The 19,711-nt window shown below is 51.1% G+C and overlaps 1 protein-coding gene across 6 annotated transcripts in view; it reads right to left on the bottom strand.

Moving 5' to 3' along the window:
- The window catches only part of CACNA1B (calcium voltage-gated channel subunit alpha1 B), a 185,180-nt gene that overhangs the window by 123,109 nt on the left and 42,360 nt on the right, over positions 1 to 19,711 (bottom strand). For 4 of the 6 annotated variants that reach the window (XR_014140250.1, XR_014140249.1, XM_081804038.1 and 1 more), the window contains exons 6-10: positions 14,181 to 14,284; positions 10,942 to 11,057; positions 9,980 to 10,036; positions 8,664 to 8,756; positions 843 to 1,052 (exon numbers count right to left, since the gene is read on the bottom strand). Coding sequence is in view for 4 of the 6 variants with exons in the window: in XM_081804038.1 (XP_081660164.1) it covers positions 843 to 1,052; positions 8,664 to 8,756; positions 9,980 to 10,036; positions 10,942 to 11,057; positions 14,181 to 14,284 (580 nt within the window). In the remaining 2 variants the exon portion in view is untranslated. The remainder of the gene's footprint in view (positions 1 to 842; positions 1,053 to 8,663; positions 8,757 to 9,979; positions 10,037 to 10,941; positions 11,058 to 14,180; positions 14,285 to 19,711) is intronic. The other 2 variants (XM_081804041.1, XM_081804039.1) reach the window with 1 other exon arrangement.

The raw sequence follows: 19,711 nt of genomic DNA, 5'->3' as shown, positions 1-19,711 counted from the left end.
AATCCACAGTAGGCCCTGTGTCCACATCAGCCCCAGATATCAAGCAGGGTTATTGCAGCTGACCCCCAGGAAACAGGAAGGCGGAAGGCCTGACCAGAGGACAGAAACTACTAGGGAGCTTCGTGTCTAGAGCTCTCATGAGGTGGGACGACAGACCCAGACCAAGCTCCCCATGGCCTGCAGAGCCCTAGGGTATGACGGGTTGGTCCTGGAAGGTCAGCCCTGGTCCCTGGAGAGGGGCAAGGGGCCTCAACCAGCCCAGTTACCTTCTTCCTTTCCTCCTTGGAACTGCAGCCAGGGCCAAGAGAAGTCATGACTCAGACTCTTGTGGCCCTTAGGCCCATGGACATGGGGCAAGTCAGTCCTGGTCAGGTTCAAAAACCAAAAAATGCAAACAGCCAAAGAGCCCAGGAAGAGCGCTAGAAGGCAGGACTCTTCCTCCTCAGGAGTCCAGGGAGGGAGCCGCAGCCTTGTGGCAGATTGGAATGAGGGGCTAAGTCCTCTGGTCCGTGGGTCTGAGGCCCTTCCAAGGCAGGACACAGGTCCACGTGGCCTGGCTTGTGCCTGCTCACCCCATCAACTTCCTCCCAGTGTGCCCTGGACCCCGCCTCATTTCCCACCACCCTGACAGATGGGTTTCTAACCCGCTCAATCAGCTAGGCCTCCTGGCACCCAGGATGGGGAGCTCAGGCCCCAGCAGAGGCCCTTGGGGGCACTTGGGTCAGTGCAGGGGTCCTACCCAGGGCATTCCAGGGCAAAAGGCTGGGAACCAGGTTTTCCAGGCTGCAGACCAGAGGTGGCTCGGGAAGAGGTGAGGGGAGGCCCAGGCTGCAGCTACGTACACAGCGCCGTGGTGAGCCTCTGCGGCTGGTTGTAATGCACCATGGCCACGCACAGCGTATTCAGGGCCACCACACACAGCACCGCCCAGTAGAAGCTCTGCGCCTTCACCATGCGCCGGATGAAGAACCGGAACATCTTCTCCTTCCTACGGAAGTATGATGAGCTCTCTGTCTTTCCGCTCTTGAGGCTGGCACGGGTGAAGGGGGATCCTGGGGGAACAAGGGGCTCACTGAGAACACGCTCTCCCTCACAGACGTGTGCCCCATGGACACACCCTTGAGGACACACTTCCCCTCCCACTCAGACACATAGCTCCCCCATGAGAACACCTTCATGGGCACTTGCCCCAGCCCGGGTCTAGCTCAAGGCCCCACGTGTGTCGGACCCTGTGTGTTACTGGCATTTAGCTGATTACCCTTGCACCCCCTGCAGTGGGTCCTGACCCCACCCCCATTTCACAGGTGAGGGAACCAAGAGCCTTGGTGGTCTCCACCGTCACTAGGCTCCAGATGGTCCCCAGCACCTCCTGGCCACCTTCCAGCAGTCCCAATGCTCCCGGCCATCCCAGCTCCTCCATGGGCCTTGGAGAGCACTACAGCATCTGGTCCTCCCCGCTGCTTCAACTCAGGGATCAGCAGCCACTGGCTACCTGTCTTTTTTAAAGATTTTATTTATTTATTTGAAAGAGAGAGAGTGTGGGTGAGAGAACACAAGCAGGGGGGAAGAGGCAGAGGGAGAGGGAGAAGCAGAGCCCCACGCGGGACTCGAGCTCAGGACCCTGAGATCATGATCTGAGCTGAAGGCAGCCAACCAACCAACCGAGCCACCCAGGTGCCCCTGGCTCCCTATTTTCAAGTACTTTTTTTTTTTTTAAAGATTTTATTTATTTATTTGACAGAAAGAGAGAGATAGTGAGAGAGGGAACACAGCAGGGGGAGTGGGAGAGAGAGAAGCAGGCTTCCCACTGAGCAGGGAGCCTGATGTGGGGCTCGAACCCAGGACCCTGGGATCATGACCCGAGCCGAAGGCAGATGCTCAATGACTGAGCCACCCAGGTGCCCCTCTATTTTCAAGTACTTTGACTAGAACCCAGCCAAGCTCCTTGGCTTGCGTCTGGTCCATGGCTGTTATCCTGGTGCAGAAGCAGAGGTGAGTATGGCCCACAAAACCCAACACGGTCTCTGGAACGTTTGCGATGAAGCTACCACGGCCTTCCCCCATCACCACGTACACGCCACTTCTGCCCTGCCGTGACCCTAAGTGTAAAATGCTTCCCACCGCTGGTCCTTTCCACAGCAGGCTGCTTCTCAGCTTCACATCTGGACTTCACAAAACACCCTTCTCTGGGCACTCCTTCCGAAATAGGGTCATCAGCCCACCCGCAGTAATCACAACCGCGTATCATCTGCCTCCGTATTGGCTCGTTGACCTGTTCTGTGCCTACCTTCCAGACCAGACTGCACACTCTGTGAGGGCAGGAGAGAACCCTCGCGAGAGCCGCTGCACTCCCTGACAAACAACTGAGCAGTCTTCATGGGGGCTTGGAGGTGGTGAGTGTGCATGGCTCTGTCTCTCAGGACATCCCGTGTCTCTGCAGCACATCAGGGTCTCTCTAGGGTTTTCAATAAGGGCCTGGGCATGTGTGAGCCTCCCAGGGTTCAAACCCAGTCAGCTTGGGCATCGGGTCCCTGGGTGAGGGTGTGTGTGTCACGTGATGTTCTGCGTGTGCATGCGTGTCACATGATGTTCTGTGTGTGTCATGTGACATTCTGTGCACGTGCATGTGTGTCACGTGATGTTCTGTGTGTGCGTGTGTCACGTGATGTTCTGTGTGTGCATGTGTGTCACATGATGTTCTGTGTGTCACACGATGTTCTGTGCATGTATGTCACGTGATGTTCTGTGTGCGTGCATGTGCGTGTGTGTGTGCGTGCACCCAGACTCTCAGTGGCACACTGGTAGTATTTTGGGGCTGATGTTTTCTTGAGTTCACTGAAATGAGCACAGACCCTTCTGGAGAACCCACACACTCAGATCCCCTGCCACTTCCTGAGTCACTGAGAAACGAAGTCACACGCACCCTGACCATCTCACTCTCAAAGACACAACCACTCACAGAATCACAACAGGTGCACACCTAGGAACACACACAGGGCCACGCTGGGAAGGAAGGTAAGAGGACACGTGAGCTATGCAAACTGCTCTGTGCAGTGTGGCCAGCGAGACAAGCAGCCAGTTCTCCAGGGGAGGCTCCATGGCCATTCCCACCTGGCTCACTGGACCATGCCCAGTAAGAACCAGTGGGCCCCTGCCATGAGGAAGGCCTCCTAGGAATGCTGCCTTGGCCCAGCCACCCGGACCCACATGCAAACAACCACACGCATCTTCACGCGTCGAGGCATATCCAGACAGTAACGTCCTGGGCCACATTTGCCCAAAACCACGTACCCTTCCTTGGCTCCTGAAGCCCCACCCATCGCCCCCTCTAACACACTCCAAGGGACAGAAGGGGGAGCGAGAGCCCCGGCACACTGAGCATGAGGTGCCCCCCTGTCAGTTCCCAGGGAGAGGTGTGTCCCCACGCACACCATGGCAGAACCAAGGACAGAGACCTGCCCACCCCCTGGCCTCCGCTTGGTCAGGGAACAGGGACACGCAGGCAAATATGGAACAGGTCCTGGGTCTCTGGAGACAGAGACATGTGCCCTGGAGGACAGCCTTTCCCAGCAAGCAGCTACCATGTGCTCAGGTCAGCTCCGGACAGTGACTCCAGCCCAGCTCTTTGGTAAAAGCAGGGGTCCACAGTGAACATGGACACACGTCACGTCCAGAATCATAGCTCTGGGTGGGGAAAATCATGAGAGTTTGGGACTGCTTCTTTTCATACTGTGCATTTTCCATGTTTAACTTAATCAGTGTATATTCTTTATAATCAAAAGGCTTATTTCAAGGAAAAAATATATCGTCAAGCTAGGGGAAATCAAGAATTAAATCAACCTATGAATATCAGCACAGTTAAGCATTAGTGAGAACAATGCATGAGTGTACATAATATTCGGATTTCTTTCCATCATGCCCAAAAGAGGGGTTCATTAGTTAATATAAAGTCTACGCTGGACCTGCGTAACAATACCCATCCCTTCCACACATGTGTACAGAGTTTAGGCCCTGAGTGGCAGAGAGAAGGCAGGATGACTGAGATCATCCCACCCTCGATGACCCCACCAGAGGCCAGTGAAGGGACGGAGGAGAAATGTGTTCCCTTCCCCCTTTGCGGCCGCACTCACCAGCATGGGATAATGAAAGTAGTGTTCGCCAACAAGCCATGGAGGCCATGGAGGCACAAAGCCCACCAGCCCTGCCCTGGGCACGTGACTTTACAGTGTCACACAGCCCAGAGAGCCCTCACTCAGAAACAGATCACAGGTAACCTGGCCCCACACGTTGTGTGGGAGTCAGCGAAACGACGCGGGGCACGCGGGCTCAACCACGGGCAGGGTGGATGGAGGGGTGACAAGCCCAGCGCCCGAGACGCCGCCATCCTCACACAGACGGAGGGACAAAGGAGGTGCTGGGCACGAGGAAACCCACATGTGGCTTCTTCTTTCCCTGCCCAGCCCCACGCCCAAGCTGTCCTGAACCTGCTGAGGCCTGAGGCCCTGAAAGCAAGTGAGCCTGGAGGCCCTGCCAGGGACCCAGGAGGAAAAATCAGCAAAATCCCAGGGACTCAAGTACAGCACCAAACCAATCAAAATAAAACTGAAAGGAGAAACTTTTGGAGAAAAAATAAAATTCCCTTCAGCAGATGAAAGGAGAGGAGGTTCACTCGTAGAACCCAAACTAGTGGCTCTGAAGGATGAAGCATAAGCCACATGTTGAATGAGGGACAGAGGGCGAGACTTGCAGGAGCCAAGTGGGAGACAGAACACGAAATAATAGGGATTCCAGATGCAAAAAAGAACGAGGCGAGGAGATGAACTCATTAAACACATGGGAAAAGCCCTCCATGAAGGAAGGCCTGAGCCCACAGGCACAGAAGGAGCTCCTGACACAGTACAAGAGCCCCGGCCCCTGGCACCTCCATGGCACGAGGACAGCAGGGGCCAGGGGGACACCACAGAGTGGCAGGAGGACTCAGCAAAAAGACCTCACACCTCAGGGAGGAGGACACACAAGGCTCAGCAAGAAGCCAGAAGCCTTGGGGAAACCAGCCGAGCACAGGACAGAGAGCAAGCAGAGAAAGCAGTCGGTGGGGCAGCGGCCACAGGCGAGGCCCTCGGAAAGCAAAGCCACGCGGGCAAGGGTCAGCCTCTGGGGGTGCACGCTGGCCTGCTAAGCAAGGGTTCTGGAGCAACCACAGGGAGTAATAACAGCCTAGGGCTAAAAACACCAACGTCCTCAAACCGCGAGGGAGGAGGCGAACACACTGCAAAGGTCATATGTTCTCGATCTTTGGAGCCAATAGGGGCAGAGTGATGGCAAATAACACCAATTTCCTTATGGAAACAAGGCATCTCGGGGGCAAGGATGGTAAGAAAACAAGATACAACAGCTAAGAAGCATGGCAGTAATGATGAGAGCCAAGGAGGGGAGGTGGCCGCTCATGGAGCGGGCAGTGAGAAGTCAGGGGGAGAGAGGGCGGGTGACTCTGGATGCAGAGGAAAGAAGAGCAACCAAGGTCTAGACGCTGACAGACAGGAGGCCGCCCAGCGAAGCATCACGCAGAGGGGCGGGCACAGCCTTCAGAGCCCTCGCTGCTAAAGAAGAGAGGAAGAACAAGCTGCACAGTTTAAGAAATTAGGAATGTAATAAAAAAGCAAATCAAAATAATTTAGAAAGACGAACTTATTAAAGATACAAGAGGAAGTCATGACATTTAAGACGAAAAATAGAAGAGAGGAAGTGTAAAATTGGGTCATTTTATGTGATCATTCATACAGATTAACCCCACACGATCCTAATTAATAAAACAGCGCACACAGACAGACATTCTGACGACTAGTGAACAGCAAGAGCAAAGTCAGCAGATCCAGGCCAGCCTCAGAGGGGTCGACACCTCCACAGCGCCCAGCCACATCTCCAGACAGCCACCCGCAACCCCACGGGCTCTCCAACGCGTGCGCACACACAGCACATGCTCCCCCCGGACTCTGGGCGTCAGCCCCCAGCCCCACCCTCAGGCACGTGGCGCCCGCGTCCTCTGATGCCCACGCCCAGCCGGCCGGTAAGTCCTGTGCGCTTGCCTTCAGAATGTATCCAGAATCCCAGTGGGCACCCCCGTGGCTGCCACCACCAGTCGGATCCCTACAGCAGCCTCGGAACGGGCCCCACTTCTGCCTTTCTGCACTTGGGGCCCTCCTGTGCCCCAGCTGGAGCCGCACAGCTTCTCCCCTCTGCAAACCCACCAGTGGCCAGAGTCCCTGCCGGGCCCTTGCCCTCCGCGACCTTCTGATCTCCGGTCGCGCCGCTCCCCCGACCCACGCCACTCCACTCCAACCACACTGGCCTCCCTCACAGTGCCCACTTGTGCTACGCTCCTTCCTGCTTCAGGGTCTTCTCACATGTTGCCGGAATGTTCTCTTCCATGAGGCTGACTTCCTCACTTCCTTCAGCTTTACTCAAAGGTGACCTTTCCGGGGGGGGCGGGCCTCTGTGGCCATTCTCTTTAAAATCCCAACCCCCTGGCCCTCCAAGCCCCTCGCTTCGCGACTTTCCCCCTTTCCGGAGGTGGCACTGCATACTTCTCGTGTTACACTGCTTGGGGTCTGACGCCACCCCGGAACAGAAAAACCCAAGGAGGAAGGGGCTTCACCGTTCCCTTCAACACTGAAGCCCCAGTGCCTGGAACAGTTCCTTGCATGTCATGGGCACTTAATAAATATTTGCCGAGTGAATGAACAAACACACAGCTGAACACAGGAGAGATGAGAAGAATTATATGAGAAAAGTACAGCAACTCTGTAGAAACAAGTTTGAGACGCTGAGAAAATGGAAGATTTCCTCACAAAGCATAGTTTATAAAACTGGTCCAAGTTCTTTTTATTTTGGGTTCACGGTTTTATCTCACCTTTAAAGAACAGACTATTTAGGTGTTATGTTACTTGAATTATTCTAAGCCATAGGAAAAGACTTCAAAAAATCTTTCCAATTAATTTTACAAAATCAGAATAAAAACTCTAGGTAAAATAGAAAAAAGGGGACTATTTAAATATTACACTCACATGATAAATTTGTAAAAATTGTAACAAAGCTCAGATCCACAACACACATCAGTCTCTTACTAATTAGCAAACACAAACCATCCAATAGAAAAATGGACAGGTATATGAAGAATCACCAAAGCCGAAACTCAAATGGGAAACCAACATTCAAAAAGAGATTCAAAATCACCAGTAGCGAGTGAAATGAGAATGGCAGTCCCAAAGAAACGTCACTTTATAACCATCAAATTGGTCTCGAGCTAGCAAACGTCAAAAGTACCTCCGGCACATAACTGGGAGGGACGGTGCTAGCAGCGGGCGCAGCACCTGCTCCTGGGGGTCTACCCACAGGGACAGAGGCGCTGGAAAGGAAGGGCAGATGTTTACAGGGCTTTGTTCGGGCAGCACTTTTCATGATGAAGATCAAACATCCTAAAAATAAATGAATGGCCATCAACACAGAGCTGCCGAACAAATTACAGTGAACCCACGGAGCACCAAATTAGAATTAGAATTAGACTTCTGCGGGGAGTGGTCCCCAAAAGGTACCAATGAGAAAAATTTGTATGAAAGCATTTCTGTAACATGCAAAGATCTCAAAACTCTACATGTGTGTATGTGTGTATGCGTACCTGTGTGTGGGTGTGATGCCGATGTGTGTTCTATCTGAGAAACAGGGAGAAATCCCAAGTTATTGACATATGTTTACTGGGTCTGTGTGGGGAGAAAAAGAGGGAAAGGATGGATGGATGGATGGTTAGATAGATGATTGGCAGATGATAGTAGAGACAGACATTGATTGATTGATTGATTGATTGATAGATATCAATCAATGCACAATTAAGTTTCATTAAAGAGTTGTCTCATAAATGTAACCACATCATGAGAAGCAGACCTCTGACCCAGGCCCGCTCAGGAACTGCTGGAGATTGAGGCTGCCTGCATCGTGTTTGACTTGGTGCCTCGCAGTGAGAAGCTCACTGCCATGCAGGCCCTTCTCCAACTGTCAAGGTGGAAACCCACGGCTCAGCCCCTTCTGTTGCAGAATGCACAATAACCGGGCGTTCGGTGGGAAGGGGCCCAGCACTTCCGGGACCAGCCTGAGGAAGGGAACTAAAGCGGCTCCATGTGATTGAATTAACCAGAATTCTCCTTTCACCATTTGAGGAGATGGGGATGAGGCCAGAGGCCCCAGGAGCATGGAAGACAGACAGGGGCTGGGTAGAAAGATAGCCAGATCCTTTCGGTCCCTACAGTCGGTGACACTCGCAGCCCTTCAGCTGTGGGATGCGGCCTGAGGCTCTGTGTCCACATGGGGGACGGCAGAGCCAAGAGCAGTCAGAGCATGCAAAGGAGCGGCAGGCCCTGGGCAACATGGGACTTCCAGGAGCTGGACACACAGCCCACTCCCACAGCTTGGCTCTGGGAAAGAAAGCTGAGCACACACCAGAGGGCGGAAGGCACTTTACTTCCTGCCATCAGGATGGACACAGGAGGGTGGGCCGTAGGGAAGGAAGGGAAGGAACATCGCCCCAGAGGGGACAGGCAAGGTTAGGTGCACTTTCTATACCCAGTCACAGGACAGGCCCCGTTCAGCCAGGAGGACCCAAAGAGACTCACCCACGGCACAGAGGTCTGCAAACCGGTCTTCCCCCTCCTCAGCATGAATCAGGTCATTCCGACTCTTCTTGGTGGCGGCTCTCTTCAACACTGCTTTAAACAAGGGTGAGGAGAGGGGACGGCATGAGCCAGCACCCAGCTCACCTGCCCCAGGGCTGGGGAGTCTTCCAGCTGAGGGTGTGCGGATCTTCCTGGGGATCTCCTATCCTGGCCCCCATGAGCCCCTCTCAGTCTTTGGAGCCAAGGGGATAAGGAATTTGGAGGGGAATGCCACTTTCCCTTTTCTCCCTGATGATGTCAGTGGCTACCAAGAAGACCAGGAGACATCTGTGTAGGGCAAGGCCGGGCCGCAGCTGGCTGCCCCGGCAGCCCACACCCCGAGGCCCGGGGAGAGCAGAGAGGTCAGTCAGGTCCGCAGAGGGGCCAGCAGGGCAGAGCCCCAGACGTGGGTCCAGCTGAGGCTACAGCACACGTGACCAGCCTCTCTGGCTTCGGCTTTGCTCTGAAGAGGATAGCCTTCCTGCCACTGGGGCCATGCCCGTCGCCGGGCTGCTGACCATGGCCACACTGGCCCTTGTCCCTGCCCTGGTGGCCCCAGGCTGTGCTAGGAGTCCTGCTATGGCTGTCTGAGCCTGAGACAGATCCAGCTTGGTTTAAACCTGAACTTTGAAAGCTTCTAGAAGCAGCACTGTCCAACAGAACTTTCTGTGATGATGGGGAGGGGCGCAGGGGTGGCTCAGTCGTTGGGCGTCTGCCTTCGGCTCAGGTCGTGGTCCCCGGGTCCTGGGATCGAGCCCCGCCTCGGGCTCCCTGCTCGGCGGGGAGTCTGCTTCTCCCTCTCCCTCTGCCCCTGCGTGTGTTCCGTCTCTTGCTATCTCTCTCTGTGTGTCAAATAAATAAATAAAATCTTAAAAAAAAAAAAGAACTTTCTGTGATGATGGAAATGGTCTAGATCTATGCTGACCAGCCTCTGGCCCCATCTAGCTATTGAACGCTTGAAATGGGGTGGGTGAGGCTGAGGAACAGGTCCTTCACTTTTATTTCACCGCAGTGTACTTACGTGTGAGCTTGCACGGTCACACGTGAACTGCCATGTTGGACAACACAGCCCTCAGGGGCATGCTGTGAGCACAGCTCTGAGCCCCAGGCTGACACGGGTGGTGGGAGAGCCCTCCGCCAGCTACCTCCAGTCTGGTCCATGGCACACAACTCCCCAGGGGCATGCTGCGGCCTCCGGGATGGGCTCTGCCCAGGAGAGCGAGAGCATCAAGCACACGCGTCTCGCTGGGCACAGAGCGCTGTCAGTGGTCACCTACCATCCAGAGGGGACTTCTCCTCCGCATTCTTGTCCTCCTCGGCCAGCATGACTTCCTCTGTGAGTGAGACACAGCCTCAGGTTGGAGCCTTCCCATCCCAACCCCTGACCAGGGCTCATCCCCCAGGAGCACAGCAGGATGAGGGTGCCCCCCTGCTGCACGACCCTGCCTCCTCAGCCCTTACAATTCCAGAAGCCTGTGGGGCTCATGGCTGAGCTCTTCCTGTTGAGACGGACACCCTCTATGTGTCCCACAGGCAGTGCCCCATGAGGGGCGCCTGGCCTGTTCCCACGCTCATATCACCCTCCCCTGAGAGCAGCCACCCCACTAGGTGAGTTCCTCGTTGACGAGGCACTTCAGGAGGCACAGCGGGTGCCCCATATGGAGGAAAGTATGCTGGCCTGAGGCTGGGGGGCAGTCAGAAACCCCAGGCTTGACAAAGCCCCGAACCAGGTGCAGAGCACAGAGCAGGCTCAGGTCAAGGGTAGGGCGCCTGAGTCTGACAGGCAGAAACTAGCCCTAGGCTAGGCCATGCCAGAAGCCTCCATTAAAAAGGCCAGTGTCAAAAAAAAAAAAAAAAAAGGCCAGTGTCGGGGCGCCTGGGTGGCTCAGTCGTCGAGCGTCTGCCTTCGGCTCAGGTCCTGATCCCAGGGTCCTGGGATCGAGCCCTCCATCGGGCTCCCTGCTCCGCGGGAAGCCTGCTTCTCCCTCTCCCACTCCCCCTGCTTGTGTTCCCTCTCTTGCTGTGTCTCTCTCTGTCAAATAAATAAATAAAATCTTTAAAAAAAAAAACAAAAGGCCAGTGTCCCCAGAGCCATATGGCCGCCTGGTGTCAGGCCCCTGGGTGGGCTGGAGAACACACTTCAGACACCTCAGCTCCCCTCCCCTAGACTGGTCTCATCCTCCCCATGGCCACTGACAGAGGCCAGGCCAGGAGCACTGCAGTGGCCCCTGGTTCTCACCGGCCTTGAAGATCCACTCCAGGTACCCATTGAGCTCCCGCTCGATCTGCTGCTGCCGGCGAAGCTTCAAGAAGGCCCGGCGGTTCTCGACCCTCTCACGCTCCTTGGCAAACTCTCTGCGTGGTGCAGGGCCAGAAAAGGAAGCAGACAGGGTGAGTGTGAGCACAGCCACCAGCCCCATGGGTGTGTGGATGCAGAGGCAAAGGGAACCAGGAAGAGGCTGGGACACGACTTGCAGGTCATGGGCCGCCCCTCACCACCATGGCCTCTTCCAACCTGAGCCCTCAGAGGGCCCAGGTGAACCCTCCTTCCTCAGACTCCTCCAGCACACAGGGACAGCACCTCCGTCCCCAGAGGGGGCTCCAGAGAGCTGGGACAATTCCACATCCCCCTGCCCAGAGCAAGCCGAGGCGCACACCCTCCAAGTGCCAGGCTGTCATCTGCATCCTACAGAGATCTTCTGGGCAAGAACTGCCCAGAGACCTTTCACTTTGTTTCTTCTGCTGGTTCAGACCCAGAGCCCTTGCTAGGAGGGGAAGGACAGACAGGAACAGGGCAAGAAGGGACTGGATGGGGGCAAGCCAACGACAAAAGGAAAACATTCCAGAGCCACCTCAGCCAAACTTGTGAGGCTCGCAATGACCAGGAGAGTGATCTCTGCCCTCCTTAGCCCTCAGCAGCCCAGCCCCAGCTTCCCAGACAAGGTTTTGGGCTCACACAGCCAGAAGGAAGCCATTCACACACACAAGCACACAAGCACACAAGCACACCCAAGTATACGTGCACCCAGCATTCAGCAGGGCGAGCCTCTCAGCCCCGGCTTGGGGCAGGAGCCAGGTCCCCAAAGGACAGGCAGGCACACCCCAGCAGCAAAACAGCAATGTCTGTCCTCAGCGAAGTGGCCGTTTCTCCTCCAGGAGAAGCAGCTTCTGGGCTTGGTGCGGTGAGCCCAGCAGACCTAACTCCTGGCACATAGCCATGGCAGGAGAGAGAGCTCAGCTCCGACCAGCAGTGACCCCAGCTCATGACCAGAGTCCACCAGGGCCTGAGCTGTGGTGATCCTGGCAACGAGCGGAGCCAGGTCCTGCCTGGACCTCCCATCCCTTGCAAACCCCGAATCTGCAGGGACACAGGGCCCCTCCCCTCCTCCCCTCTCCAACCAGCCTCTGTCCCTTGGCCGTGATGAGGGCAGGAGGGCCTGGGGTGCCGGGGTGGGGCAGGGACAACACCACTTGAATCAGTCTGAGAGCCACCAGCAAAAACTTGCTGTAGCAATCTAGGCCCTGCCCAGAGCATCCACTTCTCAAATGGCAGCCAGCAGCAGGGCCTGTCCTCCCCAGGCATCAGTTCTCACTGCTAAGAAAAGCCCCAGGAGGAATCCCTGATCCTGCTCCTCTGGAAGGCTTCGTGGGTGACAGCCTGGGGCATGAGGAAGAACAAGGCTGGTGGGCTCCAAGCCGGCCCGTGGCTGGACGGAGTCCTGTAGGGCGAGCTTTCCCCAGGCCAGGCTGTAGAAGTGACATCTGAGCACGGCTGCCTTGGAATGCAGCCAGCATGGGACCCACCTGTTGTGCGCTGACCGCCGGCTTTCGGGGCCTTGCCATTTCCAAGCCTGCCCAGGCCTGAAAGAGAACCCTGGGTCTGCCTGCTGGGCCTGGAAGCCCGAGGGAGGGCTCAGCTGAGACTAATTAGGAAAATCATCCCATATCACCCCATCCTCAGAGGCCGGGATGCTCACAGGTGGGAGGAGGGCTGGGAAGTCACAAAGTTCGTGGCCCTGCTCAGTGAGGAGCCCCACAGCCCCAGCCCCCCAGTTCTTTCTGTACATTCTTCAGGGCAAGCCACACAAAGCCACCCTAAGCAGGCTGCTCTCCCAACTCGCCACGAACCCACTCATGTTCCTACCACCTCCCCACCGTGCACTGTCCTCAGCACAGAGCCCACGCTCCCCACAAGCCTGCCGTCTGCCAGCCCCAGCACCCTCTCCCCTCCACACCTTCTGGCTCCAGCTCTGAGCATCCTTGCAGCACACACACTGCAGCCCTCTGGGTACCTCTGGGCCTCCACCCCAGCTCTTCTCTGCCTGGGAAACCCTCTCCCCTCCTTTGCTGAGTTCATTCCTGCTCTCCCTTTGAGTCTCAATGGAAAGGCCCCTTCTCTAGGTGGCTTCTATGAGCTCCAGGCCTCCTCCGGATTCCCCATGCAGCTCAGACCTTGCAATTCCATCAGACTGGAAGTTGTACATCCATCCCCTGTGCTGTGGGTGTGCCTGTCCCTATGGAGGTGCTTGGAAAGACATGCTAGTGACATACCACTTCCAGGAGAGGACTGAGGCTAAGGACATGTTCCAGAGCCAGAGCATACAGGCCGTGGACCCCAACCATTGTCCTCTCAGTGGCTGTTCCTTTCCAGGCCAAAAGGACAGCTGCCCCTTGGGTCCACCAGCCTCTCCCCCAGCCTACCTCAGGAGCCCTGGGCCTGAGCAGGAATCTTCAGGGTTGGCAGGACGGAGATGTTCTCCTCTAGTCTTACAGGGGGTATGATACCAACGGGGGAACAGAGCACAGGCCAGGCCTTCCCAACAGAGCTTCCTCAGACTGATGGAAGGGCAGGGTCCCCAAACACCAGCCCCATCTGTGCCCCTAAGCACACAGCACTTCTGTAGCCATTGGCCCCATGCAGGACAGGAGAGTAGGATGTGGGGTCAGGAAGGCACCTTTCTTTGGGAGGGAATCCCAGCCCCTCACCCTCCCTTGTTCTCTCCTGGAGGATCTCAGCACAGAAAGGTATCTGGAGAGGAGGAGCAAGCCAGGGGTCAAGGCTGGGGTGGAGAGCCTGGTGACCACTACAGCCAGGATATAGGACCGCTCCCTCACTCTCCTCTGTAGCAGCAGAGGGTCTCTCTAGGCACCGGGGCTGCCCAAAAACCCCACCATGGACCCAGGTGAGATCCAGCAGCAGCCCCTCCCCCACCATCAGGGGACAGGGTGAAAGCCAAGTTGGGAGAGAGGCAAGGAGGCAGGGCCAGGGGATGGTGAAGAGAAAGGTCAGGATGGTAGCACAAAGGAAAGGCTGACCAGAGCTCAGGATGATAGGAGTGACCACCACAGCCATGAAGCCAGGCCAGGCCTCACCTTTCCCACATCACACATGCCCACATCTGATTCCACCATCTCTCCCCTTAGCCTGAGAACACAGAAGGGCAGGCAGGCAGCACACAAGCCCACATGGCCTCTTACCCTGAGAGCACGCCCAGCACCAGGTTGAGCATGAAGAAGGAGCCAATGATGATGAGAGGGATGAAGTAGAGCCAGTTCCAGGTGTTACCAGCTGCATCATTTGTCTGGAAGCAAAAAGGAGATGAGGAAAAACAGGTGGACAAGACACATAGCCCTGGATGTAGAAGTGCCCTTGGGCCCTCCTCAAATACCTGGCAGGGCCTAGGCAGGGAGTGTTCAGGTGTTCGGGGGTCCAGGCAGGACCCACACCAGACCTGCCTGCCCTTGCCCCACAGAGCTTTCTTTGAAGCTGCCTTGGAGCTCTCAAAGGACCAAGGACAATTAGCACTCCTGGTCACTGCCCAGCAAAGCTGAAAAGCCAAGGAGTAGTTCAGGGAGCCAAAGGCTCCCAGGATACCTGGAAGGCTGTATGCCCAGTCTCTGCTTGGACACCTTTCCTATTCTTCCCAGGTTACTGGACACACCAGTCAGCTCTAAAGACATTTCTCCTGAATGGAGCCCACGGGCACCAGGCCCAAGTCTGATCTTCTGTCTGCAGCAGCTTCCACAGCTCAGAGGCAGTGAGCCCCATGCCATATTTCCCCCATATCAAGAGAAGCCCACAAGTCCCCAGGGAACAGTTCTCACCATGTGCCTGGCTTAAGCCACAAGCCAGCACTCAGGCATGATCTAAAAACTGAATGTAAAGAAGGGCATCTCTCCCAGACCTTATGACTTTCATAGCCTGGGTCTCATGACATAATACCAAAAGTGTTCAGTTTTCAACTGAAACTCATTTGCCATGCCAAGAACCAGAAAAAGCGCAAACTGAATGAAAAAAGGCAATCATTAGATGCCATGATGGTTAATTTTATGTGTCAATTTGACTGGGCCAAAGGGTCCCCAGATATTTAGTCAAACATTATTCTGGGTATTTCTGTAAATGTGTTTTTGGATGAGATTGACATTTTAATTGATAGAGTAAAGCAGATTGCCTTCCATAAGGTGGTAGACCTTATTCAATCAGTTGAAGGTCTGAATAGAACAAAAAAACCCAACTCTCCTCCAGGTAAAAGGAAATTCTCTAGTAGATTGCCTTCAGACTTCATCTGTACCATTGGCTCTATTGGGTCTCCACCTGCTGGCTTTCAGACTGAAATTGTACCACTGTCTCTCCTGGGTCTTGAACCTGCCAGCCTAAACTGCAGATTTGGACTTGCCAAGCTCCATAATCAGAAGAGCCGATTCCTAATAATCAATTGATCAATCTCTCTCTTTCTCTGTCTTCATACATATCTAAATACACACACATACATGTATATATCTTATTGGTTCTATATTTCTGGAGAACCCTAACTGACACAGATTGCCAACACTAAGATGACAGAGATGATAAGAGGAGAAAAATCACAGGTCAATAATAAAATGACAAATTAACCAATTTTAAAATGGGAAAAGAATCTGAATACACATTTCTCCAAAGAAAATATATAAGTGGTGCAATGAGCACATAAAAGATGCTCAATATCATAAGTCATTAAAGGAAATGCAAATCAAAGCCAAAATGAAATACCACTGTGGATAAAAAGGAACACTCATGCACTGTTGGTGGGAACACAAACTGGTGCAGCCACTCTGGAAAACAGCATGGAGGTTCCTCAAAAAGTTAAATATAGAACTACCCTACAACCCAGCAATTGCACTACTGGGTATTTACCTCAAAAATACAAGAACAATAATTCAAAGGGATACATGCACCCCAATGTTTATACCAGCATTATTTATAATAGCCTAGATATGTTAACAGTCCAAGTGTCCATTGATGGACAAATGGATGAAGAAGATGTGATATAGATAGATAGATAGATAGATAGATAGATAGAGATAGAGATAGATATATATGAATATGAAATCTTGCCACTTGCAACAATATGGTTGGAGCTAGAGAGTATTATACTAAGTGAAATAAGTCAATCAGAAAAAGACAATACCATATGATTTCACCCGTATGTGGAATTTAAGAAACAAAACAAATGAGCAAATGGAAAAAAGAAAAAAAGAAACAGAAACAGCAAAACAAACCAAGAAATAGACTCTTAACTATAAAGAACAAACTGATGGTTACCAGAGGGGACATGGGTGGGGGAATGGGTGAAATAGGGGACGAGGATTAAGGAGGGCACTTGTCATGATGAGCACAGGGTGATGTATGGAGGTGCTGAATTACTATATTGTACACCTGAAACTAATAAAACCCTGTAAAAAATAATAGAAATCACTTACATCATGAATGAATGAATATTTTAAAAATTAAATTTTAATTTTACTAGGATGCTTAAAATTAAAAAGACAGCCGATAACAAGTGTTGATGAGAATGTAGAGAATTTAGAATGCTTGTGCACTCCTGCTGGGATGTAGGGTGCTGCAGCCACTGTGGAAATCAGTCTGGCAACTCCTCAAAAGGTTACACACAAAGTTACCATATGATCTAGCAATTCCATTCCTAGGCATATACATAAGGGAAATAAAAATATATTCCACACAAAAACTTGTGTACATTTATTCATAGTAGCATGACTCATAATGTAGAAAAGTTGAAACAACCCAAATTTCCATCAACTGATGAAATATAAACAAAATATGGTATATTCACTTAATGGAATCATATTTGATAATAAAAGCAGTGAGATACTGACACTTGCTACAACATGGACGGACCTTAGAAACACAAAAGTTGACATATCCACTATGATTCCATTTATAGGGAATGTCTAGAATAGACTAACAGACAGAGACAGAAATATATTAATGGTTGCCAGCAGCTGGAGGATGGAAGAATGGGGAGTGACTGCTAATGGACACAGGGTTCCTTTTTGGTGGACAAAAATCTTCAAAAATTAGATAACGCTGATGGTTGCACAACCCTGTGAACATACAAGAGCCATTAACTGTATACTTTAAATTGGTGAATTTCATGGTATGCAAATTATATCTCAACAAAAGTGCTTTTTGGAAAAAAAAATCCATAAAAGAAATCTCTAGACCCAGATTGTAGAATTCTACCAATTATCTAAAAAAGAAATAATACCACTTACATAAACTCTTCTAGAAAATGGAAGAGGAGAAGCTACTTCCTAATTCCTTTTCTAAATCTTGTATTGCCCTCATACCATACCAGACAAGACAATTCAAAAGAGAAGGAAATCACAGACCCAAAGCCCACATGAATATAGATGCCAGAATCCTTAATGAAATATTAACCAATAGAATTAAGCAATATATAAAAATAATTATATACCATGACTATGTGGGGTTTATTCCAAGGATGTCAAGCCATTTCAAAATTCAAAAGTCAATGTAATCCACCATATTAACAGACTAAAGAAAAAAATCACATTATCATATGCAGAAAAAATATTTTATAAAATTCAACACCCATGCATGATAAAACCTCTCAGAAAAGTAGGAATAGGGGAACTGCCTCAATATGATAAAGGGCATCCACAAAAAAACAAAAAAACTTGCAGTTAACATTATATTTAACAGTGAAAAACTGAATGATTTTCCCTAAGATTAGGAACACAGAAATATATCTGTTCTCCCCATTCTTATTTAACATAACGCTGGAAGTTTCAGCCAGTGCACTAAGGCAGGAAAAGGAGCTGGAAGGCATAGAAACATATGTAGGACTTGTATGCTGAAAACTACAAAATGCTGATTAAAGAAATCAAAGGTAATCTGCATAAACTGAGAGATATACCATGTTCATGGACTGGAAGACCCAACATAGTAAAGATGCCAATTCTCCCAAATAAAATAAAATGGGAAAGATCAGTCTACCTGGTTTAAAAGATTTATTTACAGCACAACTACAGTAATGAAGATTGTGTGGTATTGGTAGAGAGGGACACATAGATCACTGGAACAGAAACAGACCCACAGGGCATCTGCCTGGCTAAGTCAGTGGAGCAGGCAACTCTTGATCTCAGTCAGGATTTTGAGTTCAAGCCCCACATTGGGTATAGAGCTTGCTTTAAAAAGGAAAGAAAAAGAAAAAACAGACCCACACAAAATACACCCAACTTTTTGGGCAGAGGTGCAAAAGCAATTCAATGGAGAAAATATAGCCTTTTCAACAAGGGGTGCTAGAGGAACTGGACATTCATAAGCCCAAAAGGTGAAGAAGGAAGAAAGGAAAGAAGGAAAGGAAGAAGGGAGGGAGAGATAGGAAGAAAGAGAGAGAGAGAATCTCAACCTAAACCTCACACTTTATACAAAAATTAACTCAAAATGGATCACAGACTTGCATGTAAAATGTAAAACAATAAAACTTTCTTTTAAAAAAGTAGGCGAAAATCTTCAGAATTTAGGAGTTGGCAAAGAGTTCTTAGACTTGACCCGAAAAGCCCAATCCACAAAAGGAAAAATTGATAACTGGACTTTATCAAAATAAAAAAATGCTTGTTCTGTGAAAAAAAATGCTTGTTCCATGAAAGACCAGCTGAAGAGTATGAAAAATCAAGTTAATGACTAAGAAAAAATATTTGCAAACCGCGTATCTGACAAAGAACTAGTTTCTAGAATATATAAAAATTCCAAAGTAAAATAACAATCCAAACAGATCGTGGACAAAAGATATGAAGAGAGATTTCACTGAGGAAGACATAGGAATAGCAAATAAGTATGAAATGATGCTTAACATCATTAGCCATTAGGAAGTGCAGACTAAAACCATAATGACACATCAGTACACACTTACCAGAATGGCTGAAGTTAAAAACAATGACAACATCAAATACTGGTGAGGATGCTACATTATTCACACACTGCTGGTGGGAGTGTAAAAGGATACAGTCCTCTGGGAAATTTTTAATTTCTTAAAAAACTAAACATGCAACTGTTTTACAAACCAGAAATTGCACTCTTAGGCATTTATCTCAGAAATGAAAATTTATGTTTGCACAAAAACCTGTACACAAATGTGTGGAAGAGCTATGTTCACAACAGCCCCAACCTGGAAACAGTCAGGATGTCCTATAACGGGTGAGTGTTGAGCAAAGTATAAAGTCCACCACACCACAGAAGACTGCTCAGGGATTAAAAAAAAAAAAAGAACCAACTACTGACACACAGTAATCTGGATGAATCCCCAAAGAATCATGTGAGTGAAAGTAGCCAATACTAAAAAGTAACACACAGTATGGTTTCATTTACATAACCTCTTTGAAATTACAGCTATGGCAGACAGATTAGTGGTTCACAGGGATGGAGGGGGAGGGTAAGAGAGAAGTGGGAGTGGCTACAGAAGGGCTACAGGGGGTCCTGCTGGGATGGAACCTTCTGTATCTCCACTGTGTCAGTGTCAGCATTCTGGTTGGGATACAAGCCTTCTTGTATCATTAGAAGGTACATGGGACCTCTCCGTAGATTTCCTACAACTGCATGTAAACCCTCAATTATCTCAAACAAAGTTTAGTTTTACAAAAACAGCCAATCCCCATATCTCCCTGCAGTTACCTCCCACTACACCTCCTGGGAAACTCCTTGCAAG

This window comes from Leptonychotes weddellii, chromosome 14 (genome assembly GCF_054177405.1).
Source record: "Leptonychotes weddellii isolate Sample4059 chromosome 14, ASM5417740v2, whole genome shotgun sequence".
In the NCBI taxonomy this organism is placed as follows: domain Eukaryota; kingdom Metazoa; phylum Chordata; class Mammalia; order Carnivora; family Phocidae; genus Leptonychotes; species Leptonychotes weddellii.
This window is presented reverse-complemented; position numbering and strand designations above follow the sequence as displayed.